Here is a 24,026-nt window from a genome sequence, read left to right as displayed (position 1 = left end):
AAAATAAACACTTTACTAGACAAAGATAACATCTACAGATCAAAGGTAACTGAGCAATTACCCACCCACGAGATTGACATTAGGAAGCATGCTTTCAGAATGGCCTGCTCAGCACATCTTTAGTGGAGGGCAATTAAAGCAAAATTTATTTTTAATTTTTATTCATCCTTTGTTTACTGGGTTAGTCTCACTAGGCTAGTGGCCTCTTTTCAGGGGAGATGTAAGGTGACCCTGAGCCTGCTGTCCTAGACACAGTATCAGCACAGTGAAAATTACCCTGTGACACTGGATTTGTAAAGCCAACTAAACACAATTTCAGTAGGGTTTCTCCCAGAGTCTCCCTGACCTCACAATCAGGGAGCAATGTCAGTTTTTCAGATGCAGGCACTTGAAATGGAAAAAGATTAGACAAATATAGTTAAAGTTCTTGATTTTTTTAAGTGGTAAAAGTGCACATGCTCTTGTGCAACTTGCCCAAAATGTTTTAGACTCCTTATTAGGAGGTAAGACGGAAATGCACTCTGGTCATTGGGTGCTATGCTGAAAAGGTCAAACACAAATCTGCCTTGGAAAGCTTAATTAAATATGTAATCCTCACTTGACTTAGGGTCTGAAGAGGGCATTATCTTCTCCAGAAGCAGAAGTTAGATATTTCTAGGTTGCCTAAATTGTAGCATTCATCACAGATTCTAGTGTGTGGGGGGTGAGAATTCCTTATTCTACTTCCCTAAATACATACTCTGTCTTTTCTGGGATGAAGTCACAAGTGCTACAGGCTATTCTATAGAGGACTTGACAAGCCTAAATGTCTTTCTATAGGAGGAGAAGTTATCTGGAAGGGAGCTATATGGAAGGGAAGTCTCATTAATTAGCCTTGTCACATTTGGAAACAAGGATATTTGTTTTATTTATTCATTTAATTTACATTTGTTGACCGGGAAAATCTGACTGGATGCATGTCCATTTTCAGCGGAGGCCTGGGGAGAAGATGAAACAATGTCCTGTACATAGTTTAAGCAGATGGAGGTCTGGACTTAATCTATAAGACTTCTGATCCTTTTGTTATCAGTTGATAGGTGTGAGCTCACCCCTCTCAGGAGATGAGGAACAGTAACAAACAGCAAGGAGCCAGAGACAGAATCTGTGACAGATTTTGCTGGAGAAGGTTTTGGATGATGCCTGGTATATAAATTCCTTACCTTGTCCCTCAAGTTGATTTTTGACTAGACTCATGCAGAAGATCCTCCTGCTGCTCTGCCACTTACTAAGGACACCATCTTGCATGACGTGAAGTAGGCCTCTAACTATTCAGTGCTCTAAAGCTGGCCAGGTACGATTGCTGACACTTAGTGGTTATTAAAGCTGCTGGTAACTCACAGGCCATACAGGTGGTACAGGTATAGGATGGTCATCTGTTGACCGTAGGAAATGTTGAAGTACTCTGTTTTTAAGTCAATTAAAGCAGGAACATTACAATGATGCACTTCAAGATCAAGACAAAAACTGTGCAAATGGAAGAAAAGAACTAAGGAGTTCAAATGATGATGTGATATATAATATCATAAGATATATAATATCAGACGTATGTGCATTTAAGCATGCAAGCTGCAGATGTTGAGAATTGTGCTGAGAAGGGAATACCCAAAAAAGGAAATCTCAAGTTACTGCCGAAAGCTGTCAAAGTCAGACAACCTGTTATATGTACTCTAACGAAATCTTGTAAACAACATGACAGCTTCTGTTGTCTTGCTGGTCACTCAATTACATTTTGCAGTATCACAACATTAATCTGGAAGCAGAGATACACCACTTTCTGAGCTTCTTTCTGGTGCTTGCAGAAGCAACTGTAAATGCTTCTCAGTTATTGTTCAGTTTTAATTCTTTCTGAAGCTCATATCAAAGATAATTATCATGAAAATAATACACAGCTAGCTATATACACAAATGTCTTGTACCAAACCAGTTAAACCACAGTAAATGATCTATTCCAACACTACAGAGTACAAGTAAAGTTGCTCACAATGCTCATGATATCAAAAGTCATCCCTTACCTGAGCAATCTGTTTGCTAACCTGAAGTCTTTGGTTAGCTAAATTCAACCTTGATGTCAACTTCTGGTTAGTTTCTTGCACTTCTTTTACACAGTTTAAAGCCATCATTTTTCCACTTTGCAAAATGAGCCTTTGTTCTTGTAATGTAATTATTCGCTGTTGTAATGCACTAGTAGATGGACCGCGTTTCTGCATCAGTGCCTTCTTCTTTTCTCTGGCAACTTGGAAGTAAAAGCAACAAGTATTTTTGAAAAAAAAATACATCCATTCTTCAGAGAAAAACATTAACTTCACACTGCTGTAATACACACCCACACACAAACATTAATTCACATTTTTCTTTTTACCTTTGTTAACTAACAGAGAGGGACCATGTGGCCTATGGGAATTCCTCTTCTGTGCTGCAGTAGCAATTTTTTCTTCTTTGTGACCAACAATCTGAAACATATTAATTAGTTAATTTGTTATATATACCACATAAATAGTCATAATCTGGAATAATAATGAATGTCTCTAACAAAAACATTAAGTAAAGAATAGTTGTGTAAGAACTTGCCATAACGATAGATGTCCTTCTCTGTTGCAGTAATCTTTACATGAGGGAGTTTTGCCTGCCCAAGTGACTCGACATAGGCCAGTATACCAAAGTCTTTTACTATTGTAAAGTGTGTGGTACATCTCATGTAGGCAGCTATCAGATGTAGGCCATAAAAGTGACGTACACACACACCATCCTTAGAACTGATGCCCCAAGAGGAGAGACAGTCCAAGGAACAGAGTCAATACATCCAAGAATCATGAGAAGTGGGGAAGGAGGGAGGGACAGAATACTGCAACAGAGAAGAGAAGGACATCTTGCATTATGGTAAGTTCTTAGACAACTATTCTATGTCCTTCTATTCATCTGTTGCAGTATTCTTTAGATGAGGGAGTACCAAAGCTCATGCAGACAGGTAGGAGGAGTTAACTGATGAATTTTCCAGGAAGCCATGAAGAATGGCTCTGGCGAACCCAACCCTAGCTCTGGAGATGGAATCCAGCTTGTAATGTTTGATAAACATGTGGAGAGAGCTCCCAGTAGTTGCCTCTAGGGTAGAGTTAATGTCTAGACCCTTGAGAAAGGCACCAGAGGAGGCCATTTCCCTGGTGGAGTGAGCTTTGACTGAGCAGGGAGGGTGGGAGTCTCCCGTGGTAGGCATAGCAGAAGGCAATGGTATTGGAATCCAGTTCTAAATGGTTTGCTTGGACACAGGTAGTCCCAGAGCCCTGGGATGGAATGAGACAAACAGCTAGTTTGATTTCCTAACAGGTTTAGTTTTGTGAAGGTAAAATCTGAGTTGTCTGTGCACATCGAGTGTGTCCAAATTCTTCTCACTAGTGTTTTGGGGAGAAGGGAAGAAGGTTGGTAGGTGGATAGCATGGTTTAAAGACAGCTCATTAACCACTCTGGGCATAAAGGTGGGGGTGGTGCAAAGGGAGACCCTGTCTTGGTGGAAAATTAAAAAGGGGGAAGATGCCATCAGGGCCTGGAGCTTAGAGACCCTTCTGGCAGAAGTTAGGGCTAGCAGCAAGACAGTTTTCCAGGTGCAGTGTTTTAAGGAGCTAGAGGAAGGTGGCCCGAAGGGTGCGAGGGTCAGCTTCTCTAGCACAAAACTTAGGTCCCAGGGAGGGGGCACAGGCCTTCTGGAAAGTCTAATGTGGAGGATGCCTTTGAAGAACTGTTTGGCTTCAAATCTAGAAGTTAAAGGGGGTGAAAGAGGCAGACATGCAGAAAAGGCTCACAGATGTGCATTTTTCAGATGAATAAACTAGGCCAGTATTGAGCAACTCACACAGGTATGAAAGAACCAAAGGGAGATCCACAGTTAGTGGGTCCAGGTTACGCGAAAGACACCGCATTGAAAATCTTTTCCATTTGGGTAGGTAAGATTTCCTGGTATTGAGTTTCCTGATCTCCAACAGGACTTGAAGCACGTCCTCTGGAAATCGGTGTCATCAGGGCTCTGTCAGCTGTGGAGTTGCTAATTGAGGGTGGATGATAGAACTCTTGTGTTGTGTGAGTAGGTCTACTCTGTGAGGTAACTTGAGATAATTGCCCTTGGCTAGGTGCAGGAGAATGTGGAATTAACGCTGACTTGGCCAATAGGGAGTCACCAGCAAGATTTTTGGTTTGTCCTGCTAAATCTTCAGCAGGACATTTGGAATGAGTGGAAGGGGAGGGAATGCATACAGAAACTTCCCCTTCCAATATATTTCTAGGGTGTCCACTTTCTGTGACAGGGGGTAAGGTTCCCTGGCACCAAATCTTGGAAGTTGTCTGGTCAGAGGGGAGGCAAACAAGTCTATCTGAGGAATAACCCACTGGTGGACTATGTCCAGAAACACATATCTGTGAAGCATCCATTATTGGGCCTGTGTTGTGGATCTGCTCAATGTGTCTGCCAAAGATTTCTGCTTGGAGGGGATATAAACCACCTGCAATGAAATCTGAAGTTGGAGGGCTAGCTCCCAAACCTGTAGAGCTAATCTGTACAGGGATTCGCCTCTCCCCCTTGCTTGCTCACACACCACAGAACAGTTATGTTTTCTGTGTAGATCATCAACTGACCTGGGTTGAGAAGGGACTGAAAGGACTGAAGTGCTGATGTGATCCTTTTCCTAATAGGGAGACCATAGCCCTTTTAAAGTATGGGGATCCAACAAAGCCCCCCCCCCCCAGCCTGTATCTAAAGCATCTGTGTAGAGGTCTTGAGTTGGGGGCAGGGGTGGATAGGAAGGTCTGGGTTGAGGGACATTTGTTGGATCCACCATAGCAGCTCCTTCTTCAAGTATGGAAGGAGCGGAATTTGAAATTCCAGAGGGTGGTCATGTTGTGTCCATGCCGACTTCAGGAACCACTGAAACTTCCTCATATGAAGCTTTGCTAGAGGCAGCATTGGTATGGTGGAAGCCATTCGTCCAAGGATCCTGAGAAATTGCCTTGTTGACAAAAGGTGCAGGGGAGCTCCTGAGCCTTTTAAGGTGGAAAACATACCATCATTCTGTCTGTCTGGAATCTGCCCTCCAGAAAGACATGGTCTTGGGATGGGGTGAGGGTAGATTTTTTTGAAGTTGATTGTGAATCCTGGTTGTTGTAGAATGGCAATGGCTGAGTGGACGTTCCTCTGCAGATCCTCTGGGGAGTTTGCCTGGAACAGGAGGTCGTCCAGGTAAGGGAAAAACTGAATGCCTTAGAGTCTGCAGTATGCGACTACTGAGCTAAGCATTTTGTGAAAACTATTGGAGCTGTAGAAAGACCAAAAGGCAAGGCCAAGAACTCAAAGTGCCAGGATGCCAAAGAGAAATTAAGAAATTTCCTGAATTTGGGATTTATGGGAATGTGCAAGTAGGCGTCTTTAATGTCTATGGATACCAGAAAGGCCTGTGAGAGGATCAGAAGAAACAAGGAATGAAGGGTGAACATTTTGAAGGAGGGCACACTGAGGAAGGAGAGATCTAGGATGGGTCTCCAGGGGAACTTCCTTTCTGGGTACTAGGAGCATGTGGGAGTAGAAGCCTGTTCCTTTTTGGTGTGTGGGCACTGGTTGTATAGTTCTGCCAGTACCTGGGAGAAGAGGGGCACCTGTTCTGCAGGTGGCTGTGGGATACCGCTGAATGGAGGCACCACGTGCCATGTCATGTAGTATCTGTGTTTTATGACGTACAAGACCCAGGCGTCTTCTGTGATGGATTCCCAGGCTGGAAGGGATAGGGAGAGGCATAGGGAAAGAGGGGTGGAGCAGGGAAGTCCTGTGAGTCAGAAAGAATCTGCTCTGACAGGAAAATAATTTTTGTGCAGCTGGAAGAAGGAAGGAGCTGAGTAGTGATGAACTTTCTTGCTCCCTTTGGAGGGCTTAGTTTGGGAGGGCCGGGTTTGCCTGTGGACAAAAATACCTGTTTGGAAGGGCAGTTCCTGTGGAACATGGTGACTGGTGAGACCAGGATGTGCTTGAGCTCTTTTAATGCTTTACTCTTTTCCTGCAGTGATTTGAAAAGATTAGCTGAAGCTTGACCAAACAGTGTATAATTGTCAAGGGGAGCATCCATGAGCTTCACCTTGATGTTCTCAGGGAGGGGTTGAAGCCTTAACCATGCAAAAACTTCTCAACACCGAGGCAGAGGCAGCTGCCTTAGAGGTAGCCTCCACAGCATCCCAGTTGCAATTTATAGAGTAACGCCACCTGGGAGGATGTAGCAATCAGGGAGGAGGCCAAAGCCTTGTTTTCTGAATCAGGCATGTCAGAGACAATTTTAGGTAGTTATGACACAAGTTCCAAGGAATACTTGGTCATATGTATTTGATAGTTCTAAGCCCTACAGTCTAGGGTAGCTGAAGTGTACACTTTCTTCCCCAACCTTTCTATTTGCCTGCTGTCTTTGTCAGAGGGAAGAAAAGAGGTGGAAGGAAAGGACCTCAAAGCTTTGTCTTAGGTCAAAGAAATGAATGAGGGGTCTGCAACATGGGGCCTTAAAGAGGAAGCTGCAGTCTTGACGGACTTTATAGTATTTGTCTGGCTTTTTAGGGGCCAGAGGCTGGGAGTCTGGATGTTGGGACGTGGAAGCAAAGGTGTCCAAAAATGCAGGAATAACCAGTGGATAGCTGAGGGACTGGAAGTTTCCACCTGGAGGAGGTTGCAGTACCTCTTCTGAACATCAGACATTTCTCCCCCACTTGAAGTGGTCCCTCATTTTTATAAGGGGTTTCTCCAAATGAGATTTCCTCCAAAGGGGAGTCTGTCCCACTAGAGTCTTCCTCAGGGAAGGCATAGTCCAATGGTGAAGAAATTTGTGAGGAGTAGGCCAAGGAGCCACTGTCATCATCAGATGAAAGCTCTTCCTCTGAATCAGGCTGCTGCCTAACCCTTTTTTGGGGAGAGAAAGGCCAGGAGAAGAAGGAGCAGGATACCCAGCAGTTGGCCTCATGGATATGAAGGCCTTGAATAAGCATTGGGCAAAAATGTTGTCACTCTTTCTGGGGGTTCTTGCAGATGAACTGTATGCTTAATTTTTTTTTTTAGCAGGCACGTCCACCTGATGTAATGTCGGGGGTTCAGATATTGGCCTGCATTCAAGTATGTCCGAAATGACTTCTTCCCTAACAAGGATTTGCATGATCATATCATAGCAGGTTACTAGGCTATTGGCCTTGAGGCCCTTACAAGCCTAGCCAGGAGTTTAGCCCATGTTTAGAGAAATCAGCACACATTGCCCCTGTCCAGCAAATTCAAGCCTAGCTGTTTCATCCCAATGTAATACCACAAATACTCGAGTCAATACCTAAGATTATATTTATTAATCACTGCCCATGTCCAGGAGAGTTTGGGGAGATATCTCCGGTAAGAATTTTCTAGTGCTCCATCCACTCATCCATGAGTGAACATTGTCATAGAGGTGCTCTTCTTCACATTAATTGGCAGCCTATTCCAAAGACATGGCAGTCACTTGGGAGACAAATCTGTCCCTCCAAGTCACAGGCCATATTTAGGTCCCTGGAACAGATCGCTCTAGTCCTGATTGATTTACAGATGTGCAGCAAATTCATTATGTTTGGGTTGGACACTGCTCTGTAAGAAATGCATAAGTCTCCCCTAAGAACTATATATGATACTGAGTACAGTGACAGGGACTTTAGTCAGTCTTTGTAAGGCACGTGCTGGAGTCCTTTGATCTTCTTAGTTAGAAACCTCTGAGGTCTCTCCAACTGCTGCAGGCTTTTTGTAAGTTACATGTCAAAAGGGGCATTATACTCAATTATGGATATAAATAGTGATGACTATAGAAAGAATATAATCTCCTTTGCTCTAGAGGCAATGCCTTTGCTAATCAAGTGTGTTATGTAGAAAGTCTTCCTTGCTAATGTAGACACATGGTGGTCAAAGTTAAGATCGCAGTCTATTTGAGATCCCAGATCTCTTACCACTTTGAAGGTACATAAGGTACTATTGTCAACTTGATGGGGTGAAGGGACATTGTTTTTACTGAAGGGAATGATGATGAATTTCTTTGCTTTCAGTTTGAGTCCGTGACTAAGACACCAGTCGTTGGTCTACGTATGACCCTCCTGAATTATACTGACATAATGTGGGGATTCAATAATTGCACCCAGGTGGCAGTCGTTCACAAACTTGATCAGCTACAGCCCCTTAGTTTTGGCCTGAATTTCTGAGAAGTACATACCAAACAGTAGGGGGCGCAGCACTGACACCTGTGGCACCCTGCTGGTGGCAGGCCTGCTGGTTGATGAGGAGTCACTCACTCTGATAGTGTGTGACTGGTTTGTGAGCCAGCTGGCAGCTCATCTTACAACAAAGGGGGGTAGATTCAGTTTGTTAAGTTTAGTGGTAATGCTCAAGTGTGGGAACGCATCAAAGGCCTTTTCCAAGTCAAGATATGCTGTGTGTACAGATTTGCCTTAGTCAATGGCCCTGGTCACATTTCAAAGAATTCCACCAGGTTTAACAGGAAGGATCTGCCCTTGACAAACCTCAATTGCATCAGATCCAGGGTTTGGAGGTCGCCTATGTCTTTATTTATGAAGTCCATGATGATACGTCCCATGGCTTTACAGATGAGGCTGGTCAGACTTATGGGTCTAGAATTCCCTGGGTTTGTTGCTAAACCATGCTTGTGGAGGGGATAACTGTTGCTGTTCTCCATTCCACAGGAACAAAGTCAGTGGTGAGGCTATGATTGAATAGGGTACTTAATGGTGATGCTAGTTTATGTTTCAGTTTGTTTAGACAGCCTGGAATGCTGTCTGGTCCCATACAGGTTGTGTTTTTTGCCTTAGACAAGACTTTAATGACCTGCTCTTTGGATATGTACAGTGGAGGATGTTGAGGGCACGGTCTGTGATAAATTTGGAGGGGATAAGGGAGTTAAATTTTTGCCATATATGTCCACTTGCAGGTTTGCTATCTCTGCAGATCAGTGTGTGTGATACTGTTAGGGACTAGTTTGGCACATGTTTAGGTCCAACATTTTGAGCTACATACATACATAGCTGTAAAAGGCCTTATGATTATCCTTGGCTGTGATTGCTAGTTTTTCTCAGAGTTACCCTTAGAGGATTTGACATGTTGTCTTATTTGTCTGTTGAGGCTGAGGGGGGTGCATTTCCACTGTTGGGGCCTCACCTTTGTTTTCTCAGACACCAACTTTTTGCATTTGTTGTAGTTTGTTGATGCTGGATGTCTACCAGGGTGGCTTTTTTTTACTTGGGGCTCTGGCTATGATTCTTTCTGGAAAGCAGCATCTATACACTTATACAAGTGATTGTACAGGGCTTTAGTGTAAGCTTTGGTGTAGTTACCACTTCCAGCTGGGGGTTCCAACAGAATGAGCCCTGATTCCACCTGGACATCTGTACCAGATGCCTGTGAGGCCTCTCTGGATGTGCTTTCATCTGGGTCGAAGGCAGTGAGGTTCTGGATCCGGACCAGAATGCATCTCCGGGCTACCATGTGCCCCAGGAGAGACATCTGCAGGGAGAGGCACAGCTGAAGCTCTGGGCCTAGGCCTTTTGGCCTTCCGCTTCATAGTAGGTGTGACGCCCCACCATTGGACCAGTAATCAAGGACCCTCAATCCTCACCACTACCACCAGTGGGAGACGTACAGTGGGAGGATGACAAGTTACACACACAGTATTCCAGATGCAGCTCCCTGCATCAAGTGCAATTTCCCTTAAGAGTACACAGAGACCACAGTCAGTCCGGGGCTCGTTTCTCCTTCTTTCTTCAGATCCTCCAAAAACTCCCCACTGGCACAGCTATTGAGCTGAGATTTCAGCTGAGTGGCCAAGCCAAGGCCTCCAGCACCCTCTCTATCCAATCACTGCGTTATGTCACTGCTCAAGTAGCTGGCATGCACCTCTTGGAGATTTGTTTTACACACACACACACACACACACACACACACACACACACACACACACACACACACACACACACACACACTTGGGAAAGGCTGGCACAGGTTTACTAGCTATGCCCCCTTCTGCCCATTCTATAAGGTAGTTATCACTGCCACCAGTCAACTCGTTATCAGCTACTTTAAGGCCCTTAACAAAGGGTGTCCAATCTTACTGTGTAATGTTACTGTCAATACAAATGGTAGTTTGACCAGAAGCAAGACAATCAGAAGTAGCCTACACAGCATCACCAAATAAATATGCAAGTACTCTTAGAACTTAAATATGTCTCACAAATATCAGACACAATGAACGGTTTAAATATATTTAATAATAAATAATACAAGAACAAGAAAATACTCAGTATATAATCACAGTAACATCAGAGTTCAAAATCACAGAAAATATTTAAAACAACATTACAGGACAGTCTCAAATAAAGAAAACATCTAAACTATACTTCACTATATTATTGACTGAATCTAAGAGATGTACTGCACCCTAGTTACCTTACTTATGGAGAAACAAGGCAGATGTGGTGAGTGGGTTTTGATGCTGTCAGGTTAAAGACAAAATACAGAATACTCAGTCTCTCTCAGAGTTCTTAAATTAATATCAAATATTACTACTGGGATAGCTTGCAGGAAGACATCCCTTCTTGTCATCTGATTCTATCCCAGGTAAAACCCCCATTGATGCAGCTGGTAGCATTTATTATCTAGCATCTCAGGGAACATAATTGGCTACACTTTCCCCACTATTTCCACTACCTACAACTAACAATGGCACAAAAACTAATATACAAACCTGATAGCTGTCCAGCCCTAAAAGGCATCCTCCACACCCACTTTCCCACTAGAAACCTCCATTCAAAAAAGCAACTTATAGACATACACAAACCTAACAAAAGAGCAGCCAAGTGTCTCTATTCCTATGCCATAGCTAAACTTTGGAACAACCTACCAAATAAAATTACCAGCACAGAACACCCCCAAAAAGTTCAAGCTCACACTAAAGAACTACCTTTACAATTCCTGGACATGTCTTTGCCAAACCTAACATCTTTCTCACCTTTTTCACTTCTTCCCTCCCCTCACTTCCTTCTACCTACCCTCCAGCATCCTACTAACTTTTCCTTGCTCACTAACACCTATCTTCCCTTTCTCTCTTTACCTATAATCCACTTTCAGCCTACCTGCCTCTTCTTCTGCTACTACTTTATGCACCTAATCTTATTCCCTTCAAACCCATTTTAAATGTTGTGTGTGTCTATTTCATTTGTGTATTATACACTGTGAAAGATAAACACTGTGTAAATGATGTATCAATAAATATAGATTTTCTATACTATCTGATATTGTTTTTAAAACAATGTTATGATCTATTTTGTTTTGAATTTTTCTATTTACTGTTCTATCTGTAAATGACTGCTTCTGGAGCATTTCTCCCTGGGCCTCCACTGAAAATGGGTCCATGACCCAATTGGACGTTCCCGGTCACCAAATGTCAATAAATAAGTAAATAAATAAATAAATAAATCTACCTGTGTAAATATATAGACAAGGCTTTTCTTAGATTTATGGCAGATCCTGGAAGTCATAAAACAATAAAAACACTTCCAAGACAATACAGTGAACATCTAGTTCTAGACATTGTATCTGTTACTGCACTGAAACTGAAAGATAACATCCTTTTATTACATGGCGATAAAGTAATTTAATTTCAGCTGCTTTTCTGAAGTTAACCTCTGGTGTGCTGAGTGGGTTTTAAAATATATACATCTAAACAGTTACAATAGTGCAGGTATATTTCTGTTCTAATCCAGTAGAGTACACTGTGGTTACATCTTTAAGCTCAGTACTTTGCAAAATACCTTTTCAACACACACGTCTGTATCAGCAGTTTGGTACACACATAACATACAGTTTGTAACACAGTTGCAACACAAGCATCTTACATGAAGCATGTTGACATTCACAAACGACACATAACCATTTACAAAAGTCCAGGCAGCTGTGCTGGCAGGATCGCCTTTTGTCACACTGATATTCACAAATTACATAATTATTACAACTGACAGAATAGTTCTTATGGTCGTGGTTGGGCCCAAGACAAAAAAGACACAGAGTGACTATCTATGTGTGGAATCTGCCTACCACAATTACACTTCCCTTTCTTGGATGACATTAACTCAAGGGGAAAAGGATTCAGCAGCAAAAGACACAATTTGTTCTCTAATGGGGCTTTTATCTTTAGAAGAAACACTCATTTCCGGCAGTAGAGTGACATCTGTGACTAGCAATCAGACGGGCAGCAGAGAAGTTCTGAGGATGGTGCGCACATGTCACTTTTATGGCCCACTTCCGATAGCTGCCTATATGAGACATACCACGCACCTTACAGCAGTAAAACACTTTGTTACACTGTCCAATGTCAGGTCACCTGGGCAGGCAACTCCATCATGTAAAGAATACTGCAAAAGATGAACAGAAGGGCATCAAATGTTTGGCTTCAGGCCATGCATTTAATGAATCTTAATTAAGGCAGGTGTTTCCAAATGGCATGTAAAGAACCAGTGTAGGTGCATTCTGCAACTTTAGTTATAAGGGCATACAAAGAAGGGATGCTAAGGAGAAAGTACAGCTGTACATGTGCTTACCTTAACAGAAGATGTTTGAAAAACAGGATAACTGCTGCAGGAAATTCTGAATCTGAATGGGAATTTGCCAGAGGAGCACATCAGTTTCCTGGCCAGATCTTGTCATGTTATCTCTAGGGTAGCAAATCTACACTCTGCCATTGAGGTTGTTAAGGGAGCAGTGTTCTAAAAAAGGAAGGGAGTAACAATACCTACTCTGTTATGTTCTGGTATCAAAAGATGGGAAACAGAATACATACACTAATACATGATCATAAGGAAGGCTAAAGGAACTCTGAATGCCTGAATTACAATAAGTAAAAATAATTCTCTAAGAAGGTAATGTGTACACAAAACCCATAACATGGATTAGCATGCTGAAATAAATCACACAAAAAGGTATACAGTTTGCAGCCTATAAATAAAGACCACCAAATCCACATGTAGACAGAAATTTACACCAGGATTATCATGTACAGCCCTGCTGAGTTTAAGAGATGAGAACTATTACATGCTAGAAAAGGGTCTGCTTATAGGTGCATATGGCTAGGAATCGTAACCTCTCCGTGGGTTGGGAGGGTGGCCTAATGATTAAGGTGTTTGTCTTACAAACACAAGGTGCAGGGTTTGAATCTCACAAGGGATAATTGGCTAAGCTTAAAATGGCTCGCAAAGGCAGTTAGCTTAGTACTAACCTATGAACCTATGAACCTAATCCCTTGCTTAGTATGCTCCTAAGTTCCCCAACATACATAGGACCAAGGTGATTAGGAAGGAAATTTATACTGCATCAATTATCCTGTTATGCAGAAGTTTACAGTTAGCGTAAGTGCACTGATTTAACTATAAAAGTTCATCACAAGATTCACTGCTGCTGAACTGTAGAGCAACAAGCAGTGTGTACCCTTAGCTCCCATAAAAGCATAAATGGCCTAAAGCATACCTGTTGGACAGGCAAATGGAAAATTGCTCTGCTTTTAGATCAGGCATCCAATCTGTAATGTTTGGAAAACGTGAAAGGATACTCAAATAGCACACCTGCAAACACTTGGGGCCGATACATCTCTGTAAAACACTCTAGTCGAACCCACTGTCCTGAAAGTGTGAATTCTAACCTCCTCCCCATCAAAGTGTTTGTTTATTTTTTATACAATTCCTCTTAGTCTCATTTATTGTCTTATGCCAGCAGATCACAATTCTAACACAGTGGGCTTGTCTTGCTTGAGCCAATAAGAAAACACGTACATGCTCTCAGACCTGCATCTACCTCAGGGTAGCACACTGCTTGCCTAAGGGTTCATCTGTTTTGTACTACAAAAATTTGTGCTTGTGGTAATAAAGATTTGTGCCAGAAATCTACTGCATCTTTTGTATGTGAATGTTTTTCTAACTCAAAGCAAATATTTGCTTGTAAAGGAGTTTTGCTGGACATTTAATTGATGGAGCCTAACTAGCTGGTGCTGAATATTGTACACTACTCCAAATCTCAGACCTTACCTTTAATGAACTATTCTGAGGGTGCATGCCTTAAGCAAAGACTGTTGTCATTAGAGTAGTTCCTTCACCAACCACAGAACGAGTCTATTTCTTTTACCATTGTGATTTAAACAAGCAAATTCTTTGCCTGATTCAAAGTCAGAGTTTCTGGTTGCATACCAATGGCCACTTTTATTTAGTGTTCTACCAACTAACATTAATTTTTCTTCTCAGAACTCTGAAATGGAGATTACCACAGTGATCTTTGCCTAACCAATGCTCCTCTACGAAATCAGGACACTTTGACCCCAATGCAATTGGATACACTTCCATATTAAAATTCACATTTATTATCTATGAGAATATTTATTGGACAGTTTGACCCTGGACTATTTGACCTCAATTAAATTTAAAAGCATTTTAATACTTAATATTTTAATTAGGAATTTTAGATAAGAATTTAATATATTATTTAACATTTTAATATGTAAATGTTCATTTACTCAACATATTATTTAATATTTAAACAATTAAGTTAATTAACAATAGCTTTTAACATGTTAACAATGAAATCAATTATGAAGTTTACACAAGAATTTGACATATTAACTAGCGTATTTGAAGATTTACTCCGCATATCTGAAGTTGTATTCAATTTTATGCATTTAATTCTTATTAAAACTGTTTTTATTCTCCAGAGTGTGTTCCGTTTTTTTACTTTGCTAATGTGAATTCTCTATGACTTTATTAGGTTACAGACCAGTAATGTGAATAATATTTTCTTTCTAATAACGTGTTATTTTATGCACAATTGTGTATGATTGTAATATGTTTTCCCTATTCTTGCTGAGTGTTATAAACTATTATAAAGCCTTGTTAACTAAGGCATAACAGTAGTATCACACTGTATTCCAAGTGTTACAAATCTAGGTATGGAATGTGTTAATGCAGGGGTCAAAATGTCCTGTACCCCCCCTTCTCCTTTCAGCTATTTAAGGTCCATTCATCCGATCGTACCTTTAATAATGCAGCAGAGTCTTGCCTCTCATGTACATTTGTCTTCAGCTGGCTGATTGTATCTCAAAAAAGTGGGATAATCTTGCTCGAGTCCGCCCAAAAAATAAACTTGAGCTCTGGACATTCTCAAGATTCTTTCATCTGCTATTTATCCCACTGATTGTCTAAGGATTTAGCTGATTCCTACTACATAGATAACTACCACTTGCTTGAGGCATCACATTTTAGGGCATTCTTGTGAACTATCAATAGCTGACAATTTACTACTAGACAGTTTAACCAGACTCAAGTAGTACCTCTCAATCGCAGTCTAATGTGTGTGGATAATAATTTACTAGCTGTTACATCATAGCTGGCCTTAAACATAGGCCAACTTGGTGGCCACCTAGGGTGCCACTCTAGAAGCGGATCTTTTCCAGTGTTTATTTGCTTATATTTTTGTAGTAAAGAATTGGTTTCATTAAAATGTGTTGAATGAATATAGGAATACAGGAAAACTGAAGAGTAAGACAAACTGTAAGAAAATGGCACCAGGTGGTTTGTGGGGGGTACTGTGGATCTCTGATTGTCTAGTTCACCAGTTGACCAAAGGCCAGTCCTGGTTACAAAGTACGTCTTTCTTTAAAAAAAGCTTGTGAGTGCTTTCCAAGAAGTGACAGCTGACAAGTTAATCAGTTAGATATTTAATGCTGCCCTATGCAAAGTCTAGTGTCCTTTTGGGATAAGAATACCACATTTTCTAGTAACCATTTAATATAAAAGAACGTACAAACTGCAACACTACTCTAGCGTGGCAAGTGTGTCTTTTAAGAAAAGAATACCACCTTTTCTAATGTGCATTTGTTAGAAAAGTACTTCTTATCGCCAAACTAACCTAATGAATTACAGTGAGCAATTGGTTGCTATATTTCTACTGACTGCCTTTATTTATCTGGCTGCACATCTAAATGTGTCATGGCTTCTGTTTCATTTTTTAATTTTTTTGTTCAAGTGCTTAAGCAGACACTACTGTTTTGAGGTCTCCTTGATGTTGCTGCCAATTAGTGAGGTTTGCTTGTGCTCATATAGATTTGTGTTTTCAGTCATAGAGATTACAGACAAAAATCTACATCATCTTCTATGACTGAATGTTTCTTTCAAGCATCCTAGGAGAAAACTTGACTGAAACCTTTGTCATCTCATACTCCTCACAAAGGTATCTGCACACATATTCTGGCCTCTTACTCATCACTTTAACATATCTCTGTCAGTGCATGGATATTTACTACTTTCAATCCCACTTCCCAAAGGCAACACATTCTCCAAAGTATCCAGAAGACTGTAGCCCTACAGCTAGAATTCCTCTGTTTGCCAAAACGTTGCAAGGCATGTCTACACCAAAGTTCTTTCCTTTGTGCAGAAACAAAATCTTATTGCAGATGACCGGCAAGGTTTCAGACCTGACTTTCACGCTCTTACCATCTTTCTCCAAGCCACACATTTTATCTACAAGAATATGGACAGGAGTCACCTTACAGTAGTACAGTTTACCAATCTCAGATTTTTCATTATTTCTAGAAATAAACTCTTACTATATATCACTAAGATATTCAGCACTGCTGGAGACTCTTTACTTCCATTATGTGTCAAAACTGGAATGAAATCCCCACACAGTTAACTCAGATAGAAAACTTAAATAGTTTCAAAACATTGCTTAAACAATGTCTACACCAAAGATGGCTCTGTTCTTCCTGCTCACCTGGCTAGCTTTACTCAGATTACTTTTCTCCAACTCTTACAGCCACTTTGCTTCCCAATATTTTGTACCTTATTGCTCCTCCTCATACTGCACTAATTCCCTAAACTCTTACCTTTCCTCCTTCTCTCACATCCCACCACTAACTACTAATCCTCCTCTGTCCATTTATCTTCCTGATCACTTCTTTCATCTCTCTGATCACCAGTTTTACACTACATTTCTACTTGTCTTTATGCATGTGTATTGTATTACTAGCCTCAAAAACACCCCAGTCGGATCTTTAACTGCCACTGTATTTTATTTTTCTATTCAATAATTAGCCAATTTATGGTAACCTTTGTCTTGTTTTTGTGTTAAAATGCTATGTTCATGTAAGAAATATTTAAAAATCATGTAAATAAGCTCATGTATGGATGTCTTTACTCTGCAGTTATAAATGTGGAGCATGTACAACTTAAATGTGAAGCTTTTCCCCTGAGCCTCCACTGAAAATGGGTTTTACCCAGTCAGACTTTTCCCGGTCAACAAAGGCAATTAAATACTACTACTATTTTCTGCTGGCCATCCAGTTCTTCTTTTCAGACTTTTCTCCATAGATCTTGATTCTGGTCCCCTCTCTTGCTTCTCTAACTACTTTTCTAACAGATGTATTAAGTTCTCTTTTGCAAAGCTTGCTTTGGTTCAGCTCCCTCTCTTTCTGGAGTCCCCAATGTTCTAGGGCACCTTTTTTTCTCAATATGCATCAATTCTCTCTCTTGATATACATATATATACATAGGTTCATAGGTAGGTACTAGGCTATCGGCCCAAGGGCCTAAGTAAGCCTAGCCAACAAGGTTCCCTGGCTTACACCACCCAAGAAAGTTAATTTCCTGTGCCCCTGTCAAGCACATATACATATACATACATACATAAAGATGCCGGGATTCACTTTATAATCTCGAAATACTGAAATTCGATATTTCAGTATTTTGAGATTATAAAGTTAATATATATATATATATATATATATATATATATATATATATATATATATATATACACACACACACACACACACACACATATATATATATATATATATATATATATATATATATATATATATATATATATATATATATATATATATACATACATATATATATATATATATACACATACATATATATATATACATATATATAGATATGGTACTCCCACATAAATTACTGGATCCCTTTGAGACTTCTGTATCCATGTTCCCAGAATTAAAATTCTTAGGAGTTTTACATTTTGTTTCTCTATCATTTCATTACTATATTGATCTTGCTGTTAAAAATGTAGTGTCTCAGCTAGAACTCTCCAAAACTTACTAAACTGTTAGCTCTTGATTCCGGAAATGCTACAGCTAAATTGATTCATAGGCTAGAATGAGAAGTTATGTTCTTACCATAACGTTCCATGTTAGTTGTCTTCTTCTCGCCTTCTTTCTTGCTGGATGGGTTCGGAGCCGATCCTCGGCTCTGACTCGGCCTAATACTAAAGCTCGAGAGCTATTTTTACCGGCTCGAGGCTATGCTATGTCCCATAATGTTACGCGTCATATACCCAGATCTCGTTTGATAGCTAAAACTATGGACATATATGTCCCACCACAACAGAGAACAATCCACCTAATCATAGATACAAAAGGGAGAAGGATATATCCATATATATATATATATATATATATATATATATATATATATATATATATATAAATATACATAAATATAAGCCCTCTTGAATAGCTAGCAAAAAAGAGGGAGCAAGGGAGCTAGCAGGGGAAATAACTGAGGTGGCAATAATTCTCACAAGGTACTCTAGATCTCCCAGGCTAGGGGGATGGAGGGTGGGACGCAAGAAAGAAGGCGAGAAGAAGACAACTAACATGGAACGTTACGGTAAGAACATAACTTCTCAATGTTAAGTTGTCAATCTCGCCTTTATTCTTGCTGGATGGGGCAGCGTCCCTAGCACCTAAATCCTGGGTGGCTCAATGGAACAAACTCTTGAGTACCGTGGAACCAAAATCAGCCCGACTTCTGGAGGCCATATCAAGCTTGTAATGAGAAATGAAGGTATGAGGAGAGGCCCAAGTGGCCGCTGCGCAAATGGAATCCATCGGCAATCTTGCCTGAAAGGCTACTGAAGAAGCTAAAGCTCTGGTTGAATAGGCTCTAGGCTTAGCAGAAGTTCGGTGTTCCTCAACTGATAGACCAACATAAGACAGGACAGCCACCTGGACAAAGTTACCTTAGAGACTGCTTGGCCTTGCTTCCATTCCGCATAAGACAGAAGAGCTGGTTTGATTTTCTCATTTGCTTAGTTCTATCCAGGTAGAAGCGCAATTGAGGGTGAACATCCAAACAATGTAACTTTCTTTCAGCTCTATTGGTGTAATTTGGGAAGAAGACTGGTAGATCTATTGTCTGATTCAGATTGTTGTCTGAGATTATTTTGGATAAAAAGGATGGATTAGTCCTAAGTGACACTCTGTCTTTGTGAAAAACAAAATAAGGAGGGCGAACGCAAAGGGCTTGAAGTTCCGAGACCCTTCTTGCTGAGGCGATGGCTACTAAGAAGAGTGTTTTCCACGAGAGCAACTTCAACGAACAAGAAGCCGCCGGCTCAAAGGGAGGAAGAATTAAGGAAGACAGTACCAAATTTAAGTCCCACGGTGGGGGAGGGTCCTTAACCGGGGGCCTAAGTAAAAGGGTTCCTTTTTAAAAAAGCTTTGCAAAGTTTTTGGGACATGATGCTGGTCTCTGACAAGCCAACGTGGAAATTTGCAATGGCTGTCAGTTGAACTCTGATGGTAGCTGAGGAGGAGCCCAATCGAAAGAGTTCTCCTAGAAACTCTAGAACTGTCTGGACAAAAGCCGTAAAGGGGTCCACGTGCTTTTTCCCTGCCCAGACAGAGAAGCACTTCTATTTGCTAGCATAAGTCTTTCTAGTTGTAGACTTGTGAGAAGCGAGGATGATATCTCAAACTGGTTAAGAGATTAGGGGAAGCCTGGCTAGGGTTGGAAGTGGAGTAACCATGCTGTGAGGTTGAGAGATCGAAGGGAGTGATGCAGCCAGTCCGATTGATGGGTCAGAAGATCTGGCACTGGGTCCAGATGCCAGGGCTGCTCCAGTATATGGCGTTGCAGGAACGGAAACCAAATTTGTCGAGGCCAGTAAGGGGCAATGAGGATCATCCTGGCTCTCAAGGCAGTTGCTTTCTGGATTAATTGAGTAATCAAGGGAAAGGGGGAGGAATGCATACAGAAGACCCCGGGGCCAATCGTGAACTAGAGCGTCTCTGGGGGGCAGACCTGGGAGAGGGAAGAGGGTGAAGAAGTCTGGGCATTTGCTGTTTAGAGGTGTTGCAAAAAGGTCGCAGCAAGGCTGACCCCACCTTCTGAAAATTCTTTCCGCTATTGTCTGGTTGAGAGACCACTCGTGAGGCATGAGAATGGCTCTGCTCAGTCTGTCCACTATGACATTGGACTTCCCGGGAATATGCGTTGCTACCAGAAACCGTTGAGAAGAGATCGCCCATTGCCAAAGTCTGAGTGCTTCTCGACATAGGGGGTAGGATCTGGTTCCGCCCTGCTTGTTGATGTACCACACTACAGACATTTTGTCTGTTTGAATTGCAATAGTCCCGGTGGGAAGATAGTCCTGAAGGGCCTGCAACGCTAAAAGTACCGCTCTCATTTCCAAGACATTTACGTGCAAGTGGTATTCGAAGGGTTGCCATGTGCCCTGGACTGTCCTGCCCCGAAAATGCCCCCCCCACCTGATGAGGGAGGCATCCGTTGTCACAGTGGCAACAGGAGGAGGAAGGACCACAGGTCTGCCCTGGAGTACTTGAGGGGAGACCGTCCACCAAGAAAGGTGTCTTTTGCATGACTGAGTGATTAGAATGGTGTGTGACATGGGGAGCTGCTGAAAGGACAGGACCACTGGGAAAATAGCATCCACTGCAGGATCCGCATATGGAAACGCGCTAGGGGGAGTGATTGCTGCTGCCATGAGACCAAGTGTTTTTAGTACAAATCTGGACTGGACTCTGGTCCCCTGTAATAGGATCTGAACATGGTTGCGAATGTCCGAAACTCTTTGTGTGGGTAGTTTTGCTGAGAGCTCCACTGTGTTTAAAATGGCACCTATGAAGGTAATAGACGGACAAGGTGACAATGCAGACTTTTCGAAATTTATAGAGATACCTAGCGCGTTGCACATTTGTACAGCGTAATCCCTGGATTGGAGTAGTCGACGCCTGGTGGTGGCAGTAAGGAGCCAGTCATCTAAATATGGAAACACCTGGAGTCCTTGTCGTCTCAGGTGAGCCGCAACCACTGCCATGCATTTGGTAAACACCCTGGGGGCTGTGGTGAGGCCAAAGGGCAGGGCTCTGAATTGGTAGTGACTGGCTCCAAGCCGGAAGCGGAGAAACCTTCTGGAGCACCTGTTCATCTTGATATGGTAGTACGCATCCTGAAGGTCTATAGAGCACATCCAATTGTCCTGATCCAGAAAGCGTAGAATGGACTGTAGTGTGACCATCCGGAATTTCATTCTTTAAACAGACTTGTTCAGCCTGCTGAGATCCAAAATAGGTCTCCAGTCCCCTGTCTATTTTGGTACCAAAAAGAACTTGGAGTAGATACCGGATCCTTGTTGGTCTGCTGGGACTTTTCTTAGCAGCTTTGAAATTTCTAGTGCTGCTAGGTCCCTCAGACCGGGTGGAACATCTGAAAGGGGCCCTTTTGGCTGTTGTGGGGTGTGAGTAAAGGGAATTCTGTAGCCCTCGGATATGATCGACCGTACCCATGTGTCTTGCTTGAGGGAATGCCAGGCTTCTGGGTACAGTGATAGTCTTCCCCCGACTGCCTCCGAAGGTGGACAGTCGGGCAGCCCCTCAGGGGTGCTGGAAGGGTTGGTCAGAGAAAGATTCTCTGCTACCCTGATTCTGCGGACCCCCCCTGTCCCTCGGGCGGCGTCTATTATTGTTCCCTCCTCTGCCTCTCGAGGGAAGCTCACCACGTGCGTCAGGCAGTACTCCCTGAGGTTTGCGGAACCACATTTTCCCACCCTTCTGACCCTTAGGGTATGGTCTAGAAGGGGTAGAAAAACGGAGTCCTACGGCAGAGAGAGTCTTGCCTTCCTGCTCGCACCTGTTCAATGTATCCTTCACTTGAGGTCCAAACAAGGCAGAACCGCCAAAGGGGGTGTTAGTGAAAGACGCCTTGAAGGGGTCGGCAAAGTTGCAAAGCCGCATCCAGGCATGTCTCCTTAGAGCAACGCCCGTGCCTGCAGCCCTACTCGCTCCATCGGCGGCATAGGAGATGAGCCGAATGGAGGAGTTTACAATAGAGTTCAGGGTCCCTAGCTGGGGGTTGATCTTTTCCTGAGACTCCGCAGCTGATGGGTCCTGCAAGGACTTTTGAGAAGGTCTCTCTGAAGACAGGTGAAATGGCACAAATAATTCAGCGAACGCATGGCAAAGGTCGCTGAAGAAAACATCCGCTTGCCGTACCTATCCATAGTCCTTGATTCCTTATTAGGAGGATGGACAGGAACTGAAAGGTCAGCCAACTCCTTCTTAGTGGCCGCCGCCACCACCATGGCATCAACGGGGACGCCCTTAGTGAGAAACTGCTTGTCCGAAGGGGCTGTAATAAATTTTGTGGTCCTCCGGGGAGTTGGTTCCATAGTATCCGGAGCCATCCACGCCTTCCAAGCCATCACCTCCATGAGTGGGTCGAAAGGCGGGGACACCCAAGAGGTGGAAGGGCGAGAACCGAATGCGTCCAGGTACACCGACTCGTCCTCGGAAGGGCTAAGGGCAGACCAGCTCCCCCTCTGTTTAAGGATTTCTGGGATGTCAGAAAATGAGACATCCTCAGAGGGGGACCTTGGGGACCCTTACGAATCATCCAGGTCGGTGTCAGATGTCACTGACTCCGGGGAGTCCATATGCTTCCTCTTGCATGTCCTCTTCCGAGGGGGCTCCCCCGCAGGATCAGGGGAGGCCTCAGAAGAGGAGGATACACCCAATGGGGTGACCTGGAGCATTGGTTCTCCACTCTTAGGTTCAGGAGGGTAGGCAGAGGCCGAAGCAGGCACCATGGAAGGAGTGGCCGTTGGGGCCAACCGTGGCGCCGGTATAGGAGCCAGCACGCTCCTCATGACCTCAAAGGCACCCCTATCAGGCAGAGAGGAGGGACCCAGCTCCGAAGAGATGAGAGCTCCTTCCGGCACCAAGAGGGATGGCTCCGAGGCCGATGTCGGGGTCGAGATCACCTGCGCCGACGCTCCAAGAGGGAGAACGAGGTCAGACAAGGGTCCGATGCCACTCACCCCCTCGGAACCGACGAGGGAGTCCCGGCACCCGGATCCCTCCAAGGACGGAGCCAATGAAGGGATTGGAGTCGACGAAGGAACCGATGAGGGTGGAATCAGTTCCGACGCCCCCACGGTACCAACCCCGATGGCCTCCGGCTCCGAGCTTGAAGGAATAGTTGGAGGAGGAACTGGAGCAGGCATTGGGGAAGCCACTGTCTGTTGAGACGGGCTTTGCAATAACTGGGTGAGCGCCTGCGACTTCAAAAGCCTACTGACTACTCTCTCGAGGTCGTGGTCTGAATGCCTGGAAGATCTAGAGGAGGGAGACCTATGGCTCTGCTCCGACAGCAAAAGGGACTTTGGAGCCGACCTGACCGACTCCAATGAGGGAGATCGGGAGCGCTTTCGGCTTGGAGATGGCTCCAACGCCAAGGTCTGAACCGACTGAGGCCTTGATGTATCGTTTCTGTCTGGAACCGACGAGGCAGAAAAAGGTCCGCTCAGCGCCGGCTACGGACATGGAGCCGACGGTTTGGTGAGCTTGGCAGGTTTTCCTGACAGAGGCTTGGTAGGAGAACCTTTGGGCTTCAATAAGCCCCTTAAGATGAGCTTATTTCTGTGCTCCTTCAGGACTCTTGGGCTAAAAGCATGACAGATGGAACAAGAGTCCTGCAGGTGCAGAGGGCCCAAACAATACACACAAGAAGTGTGACCGTCTGTCAGAGACATCTTCTGACAGCACGAGTCACACTTCTTGAATCCCGATATCTTGGTATCCTTAGACATGATACCACAG

General features: G+C 43.1%; 1 protein-coding gene across 1 annotated transcript in view; it reads right to left on the bottom strand.

Annotated features, from left to right (window-relative positions):
• CNTLN (centlein) overlaps positions 1-24,026 on the bottom strand; it is a 3,122,808-nt gene that overhangs the window by 1,166,562 nt on the left and 1,932,220 nt on the right. Inside the window, exons 17-18 of the mRNA XM_044061293.1 lie at positions 2,399-2,489; positions 2,052-2,272 (exon numbers count right to left, since the gene is read on the bottom strand). Of these exons, the coding sequence (XP_043917228.1) occupies positions 2,052-2,272; positions 2,399-2,489 (312 nt within the window). The remainder of the gene's footprint in view (positions 1-2,051; positions 2,273-2,398; positions 2,490-24,026) is intronic.

The sequence above is a fragment of the Protopterus annectens genome, chromosome 2.part0 (assembly GCF_019279795.1).
Source record: "Protopterus annectens isolate FY-2018-M chromosome 2.part0, PAN1.0, whole genome shotgun sequence".
Classification (NCBI taxonomy): domain Eukaryota; kingdom Metazoa; phylum Chordata; order Ceratodontiformes; family Protopteridae; genus Protopterus; species Protopterus annectens.
This window is presented reverse-complemented; position numbering and strand designations above follow the sequence as displayed.